At 48.7% G+C, this 6,619-nt stretch overlaps 1 protein-coding gene across 1 annotated transcript in view; it reads right to left on the bottom strand.

Moving 5' to 3' along the window:
• Positions 1-2,435, bottom strand: part of raph1a (Ras association (RalGDS/AF-6) and pleckstrin homology domains 1a) — a gene marked incomplete at both ends in the record, with an annotated part of 52,152 nt that extends 49,717 nt beyond the window's left edge. The window contains 3 exons of the mRNA XM_080536716.1: positions 711-1,504; positions 1,792-1,885; positions 2,310-2,435. Of these exons, the coding sequence (XP_080392842.1) occupies positions 711-1,504; positions 1,792-1,885; positions 2,310-2,435 (1,014 nt within the window). The remainder of the gene's footprint in view (positions 1-710; positions 1,505-1,791; positions 1,886-2,309) is intronic.
• Positions 2,436-6,619: the final 4,184 nt, after the last annotated feature.

Below are 6,619 nucleotides of genomic sequence, written 5' to 3'. Positions count from 1 at the left end.
CTTCTGGGTGACCCAACAGCCTTCTGGGTGACCAGACGCCCTCAGGAAGGAGAGAGAGAGAGGACTATGTGTGACACGGTCTGGTCAATTGGGCCGCAAGTCGGCAACCAATCAAAATGTTCAGACTTTTATTTAGAAACACAGAACTACGTTTCAACGTTGTTGAGAATCACAACACAAACTCGCTACTCAAGCCAAAATACTGCAACGTAATGGATTGGGTGAGTAATCCCCACTGCTACCTAGTTAACTATAACTCTACTTTACATTGTTAGCAGGCTCACAAAACAAGCTGTGTTAGTTGACTAGCGATGTGTCATTGATTTTCAACAATGCTGAAATGTATTCACATGTTTCGAAAGAAAATACATTAAATCGGCTTGCGGCCACAGTCCTGCCTGCGTCGCTACGGAGACGGACAACATCTCCAAGGGTTTAAAACTCACCAACTGCCAAAACGTTCCGGAACACTCACCACCTAGAGTGCCTAAATTGTTTTTATGTGATGTTTACCTAGCAACAACACTCTGATTGGCTGGAAAAAAATCATTCATGGGATTAGATTGATCTAGATTGACTGTTGATGGTTTAGGCCCGACTTTATTCACCCTCGGCGCTGAATGGGAACAGTTGTGATTTCTGTCTGTGTGAGTGGATGGTAGGAGGTGGGGGGTGAGGGGGGGTGTAGGGTGTAGGGGGTGGGGGTGTACCTCGGTGCTTCCCTGGCCCTGATTGGTCCCCGGGACGGGCTGGGGAAGGAGTTGACCGCCCGGCGTCTGCTGGTCGTCGTGTTCGGTCCTCAGCACGCTGTCCAGGGAGTCCATGCTGGAGGCCGACGCCCCCGAGTTGACGGAGGAGCGCGAGGAGGAGTGGCCTATGGAGGAGGAGGAGTGGCCTATGGAGGAGGAGGAGTGGCCTATGGAGGAGGAGCAGCTGCTGCGCAGCGCCTCGTGCTCGCTCACCGTGCCCACCGAGCCCGTCCGGCGGTGCTGGCGGTGGGCCTGGGCATGGGCCGAGGCGGGCCGCCGCAGGGTGGTGGCGCCCGAGGAGGAGGAGGAGCCTAGGGAGTGGTGGGAGGAGCTCTGGCGAGCCGCCTCGTCCATGCTGAGCGAGGCCTGCTCCAGCTGGGCCGTGATGTCGTCCAGGGAGAAGTTGGAGGCCAGGGCGCGGTGGCCTCCGAGGCTAGAGCTGGCGCCCCGCACGGTGGAGGCCGGCGAGGCCCGGGTACTGCTGCTGGTGCTGCCCCCGCTGCTGGTGCCCCCCCCTCCGCTGCCCCCCCCGGGGTGCCGGGCGCTCACACTGCTGCTGCGGCCCGCCGGGGGCTTCTGGCGGACCTTGGGCTCGCCGCCGCTGGGGGGGACCCCCAGACGGGACGCGGAGGAAGCGCTGGCGGGCTGCTGCTTGCCGCCCCCCACCCCCACGGTGCTGAGCTCCTGCTCAATGGAGCACAGGTCCGCCATGAGGGCGTCCAGGTCCACAGCGTCCCCGCCCTGGTTCAGTGCCTCTGGAACAGAAGAACCACGACCAAACACAGTCTGTCAGTCAGGGAACGCAACCGTTCTGACCAAGTTAAAATGACATGTGGGGTTCCCCAAGGGTCGATCCTTGGCCCCCTTCTATTGAATCTCTACATGCTTCTATTGGGACACATCATAAAAAAAGAACAGAATTGCCTACCACAACTATGCGGATGACACTCAAATCCACATCGCCCTCTCACCGAACGACTATCGTCCCATTGACAATCTCTGTAATTGCATTGAGCAAATAAACGCCTGGATATACACTAACCGTTGATGTTGTAGATGGAGAAGCGGTAGGAGAAGTTGGCCATGTTGGTCTCCTGTCTCAGAGGGGCTTTCTCTGGTTTACCATCATCCAGACTCTACAGACAGACAGCCAGACAGACAGGGAGACAGACAGACAGACAGACAGGCAGACAGCCAGACAGACACACAGAGAGACAGGGAGGGAGGGAGGTGTAGGGTTACTTTTTTACTTACTTAGGTTACTTATTATTATTGTGTTATTATAGTTCTTTGTATCTGAATGCTGCAATGTCAATGTTGAGGAACCAAAGCCAAAGAATGTTACTCTTATGTACTTTTCTTTATTTTAATTACTACAGTAATATGTCATAAAAACGATTGATTCTGTTTCTGATCCGATTCCAGGGCTGCAATGGGCTGACCTGGGTCAGTGTGTGTGTGTGTGTGTGTGTGTGTGTGTGTGTGTGTGTGTGTGTGTGTGTGCGTGTGTGTGTGTGTGTGTGTGTGTGTGTGTGTGTGTGTGTGTGTGTGTGTGTGTACCTGGGTCAGCTTGTCCAGCTCCCCCAGCCAGGCTCCGAACATCTTGTCCAGGTCCTGGTCCTCCTTGTCACTGTCGTCCTCCTCCGCAGCCCCGTGGTCCAACTCCTCATCTGACAGCTGCTCCATCTGCACACACACACACACACACACACACACACACACACAGGAACGTTAGTGCACTGACATTTTAAATGCTTTATTTATGTCCACATAAATGTACAATATCTAAAGGACATAAATACTATCAGTGCATTTTGACATTATGAAAACAGTTAGTTACAGTAGTGCTGAGCCAACAACCAGTTATGCTACACATAGGATGTTATTCCAGGGTTTGACGCTTACCTTTTCCCCAGGTAGCACTGTGCTACCATGTCAAAAAATTTAGTAGCACACCAACAATTTCAGTAGCACAATGAAAATTGCGCAATTTTCGTATGACGACAACAAATTATCATAATCATAACATATCAGAATTATCATAACCGGCTCTTGACACTGTAGGTGTTTATTAATGCCTGTGTGGTGTTATTTTTAAATGTTGACAATTTTGAGTTAGTAATTCATAAAATACAAAGGTTCCATCTCACAGAACATAATGGAATGTAAAAACTTTGACGCTCAATATCTCTGAACTGCCCTAAGCGGAGATAGAACCTTATCATTCTAAACGGAGATAGAACCTTATCATTCTAAACGGAGATAGAACCTTATCATTCTAAACGGAGATAGAACCTTCTCATTCTAAACGGAGATAGAACCTTATCATTCTAAACGGAGATAGAACCTTATCATTCTAAACGGAGATAGAACCTTATCATTCTAAACGGAGATAGAACCTTCTCATTCTAAACGGAGATAGAACCTTCTCATTCTAAACGGAGATAGAACCTTCTCATTCTAAACGGAGATAGAACCTTATCATTCTAAACGGAGATAGAACCTTATCATTCTAAACGGAGATAGAACCTTATCATTCTAAACGGAGATAGAACCTTATCATTCTAAACGGAGATAGAACCTTATCATTCTAAACGGAGATAGAACCTTATCATTCTAAACGGAGATAGACTTTGTATGTTAATATCAAAGGACCATGTTGGAAATAGGTGTTCACACTTTCACATGTCATCCCTTGGATTACTGCTTACTGTCGAACCATGAATAAACTCAATCAATCAATCAAAGAGACAAAGCGGAGATTCCTTATTTGACAGCATCTAGACAACACAGCTCCGAGTCTGCCCAACCAGGTTAATGCCAGCACTCCAAAACGAACTCAGTAATCAATCAGCCAAACAGCAGTGAATATGCAAACCGTATAGCAGCCATTAATATGCAGCATACACAGGTAAGCCTACCTGGCTTCTGTGATTGTCTTTGGCTACAGGTCCCGAAGTTAATATGTTGACAAGTTCAGTGATTTATCTCCTATGGTCACTTGTGATCATGAGGGACATGATCCCCATGATCTCTTACTCAGGGACACAGAGGCTCTCACAGTGTGAATGAATGAATGAATGAATGGTCTTTATTGTCATTGCTATAGTACAGGTACCAAACAACGAAATTTAGGAGGGGTGGCTCCCCTGGTGTTAGGGAAAAATAAAAATAAAAAAATTGGCGCACTGGTGCGATTGAATGTATTTCCAAGTCGCACAGAAATATATTCACTCGCAAATGCGACCAAAACAGTCGCACTGTCGAACCCTGTATTCACACCAAAAGATAACAGTGGATTGACAGATACATATCAATACTGTAAAACAGACAGTATCCAGCTCATGGGTACAAGAAGCACCGCCTTCTCCATATTGAGCGGCTACCAATAATAGCAGATACTGAGCAATACACACACACACACACACACACACACACACACACACAGGAATGTTAGTGCACTGACACACACTCACACACATACACAAATGTGAGTCCACTGACACACACACACACACACACACACAAACGTGAGTCCACTGACACACACACACACACACACACAAACATGAGTCCACTGACACACACACACACACACAGACAGACACACACACACACACAGACAGACACACACACACACACAGACAGACACACACACACACACACACACACACACAGACAGACACACACACACACACACACACACACACAGACAGACACACACACACAGTGCAGCTGGACAGCCGTGTCAGTCCCTGTCAGAGAGCGGCCAGCTGGTCTGGTATGACTCAGAGTGTTGTTGGTGACACGCAGGTCATCCCCCCCCCCCCCCCCCCCACACACACACACGGTTGCACACCTGGCCACTCACGTCACCTGACCTCCCAACCACCACAGCACCGCACCTGTTCATCCATCACCTCCTCCACCCCAGACCTCCTTTCATCCCTCTGAAAGCCATTGTCATATTTCCCTGTGGCAGAGTGACGTTCATGTGAGAGCAGGCCAGCAGCCCGCATGGTAAATGGTCAAATGGACTGACTTATATAGCGCCTTATCAGTGAAGCGGGGCTGTCTGGGGGTCCTTAAACGACCGTCAAATGCTTAATTTCTTCCATTCTGGTGAATTTAGATGCAATTTGTGCCCTTTCTGCATCAATTTATGGTGGAAATGTCATTATTTATGTAAAGGAAAACACAATATTCAGGCACCAGATGACCATTCAAAATATAATGTAATATAATGCATTATAAGGCTCTCAGGCATTCTGTACTTTCAAATAGTATTCTCCTTGAGCAGTCAACATCAACTATCAGCTATTTCGCTTGCAAAAACGAAAGCTTACTTATTTGCGAAACAGCGCCCCCGCCACCACGTCGGCGCAATGCCGCAATTGCAGTTAGAAACGACAGAAATCCACCGAGTGCAACGCTTGTAGAAAATACGACCGTCAGAGTTTTGTTGAGAGCTGGAGGCGGCTAGAAATATGACGGAGGCGGCCGCCTCATAATTCTCTATGCAGGAAAAACCCTGCTTATTCCTTTACAACAGCCTCTCATTCACCCATTCACACACCAATGGAGGCAAGCTACCATGCAAGGCGCCGGGCCGCTCACTGGGAGCAATTTGGGGTTCAGTGTCTTGCCCAAGGACACCTCGACATGTGGCCAGCCGCGGCTCGAACTGCCGATTTGCCAACCTTGCGATCATTAGACGGCGGCTCTCCCTCCTGAGACAGAGCCTCCCCATGGGGCAGCGAGGAGCTGTGATCTCACACTGCCCTCTGGTGGACGTTTTACATCCCTCTCTCGCTCACCCGAGGAGAAGTGTGTGAACACGGGAGCAGAGTTATGCAACGTCAGGAGAACGCGTCAACACACTCTGGAGTGTGAGGGCTGACAGGTAAATGATTAATGACAAGGACCGCGCGCCTTCAAAGAGTGAGAATGAGGGCGTGTGTGTGTAACAGACACAGACAAACACACACACCCACACACACATACACACACACACACACACACACACACACACACACACACACACACACACACACATACACACAGACACAGACAAACACACACACCCACACATACACACATACACACAGACATAGACACACACACACACACACAGACAGACACAGACCAACACACACACACACACACACACACACACACACAAAAACACTCTGAGATCCAGCGGCAGGTTTTTTAAGATCTTCATCATCATCTTCATCATTATCATTATCATTATTATTATCATCATCTCCAGCCTTTAAGGGCTTTGGCAACATCTCTCTCTGTGTAAACAGAGCATGATCACTGTACCAACAAACACAGCCATTACCTTGTCAGATGATCCATCATCATCATCATCATCATCATCATCATCACACCACAGCAGAACACGACTCCTACTCCCTCCTGAGCGATCCGTAAAGATCGATCATAAAACATCAAAACAAAGCTGTGACATCACAATGACGTCGATCACGTGACCGAGATGAACTCAAACAAGGCGGCCGATCCGATCCGATCGTAAAAAACAAAAAAACATACAATGAATATTATTGGAAGGCTCTGACTAAAGCTGTAATCCTCTTTAAATTCCTGGAAAATGATTTTTCCTTCTTGCGGGTCACCCCCCCCCCCCTCCTCAGCCTGGGTCGGTAGTGGTGGGGGTAGTGACGTAGGTCTTGTGGTGTGGTAGGAATGTCCTGGGCTGTGTGCCCCCCCCTTATGTGGGGGTGTTGGAGGGACGGGACTTGAGGGGTTTAGGGGTTTAGGCTCTCTGCACTTTGCTGTATGACAGATGAACTGAATTCAATGCGACTGATTGGTGATCGTGGTCCTCTGTGGTTCAGTTGGTA

The sequence above is a fragment of the Nansenia antarctica genome, assembly GCF_963989245.1.
Source record: "Nansenia antarctica genome assembly, chromosome: 7".
In the NCBI taxonomy this organism is placed as follows: Eukaryota; Metazoa; Chordata; class Actinopteri; order Argentiniformes; family Microstomatidae; genus Nansenia; species Nansenia antarctica.
The sequence above is the reverse complement of the archived record's forward strand: the minus strand, read 5'-3'. Positions and strand labels throughout refer to the sequence as shown.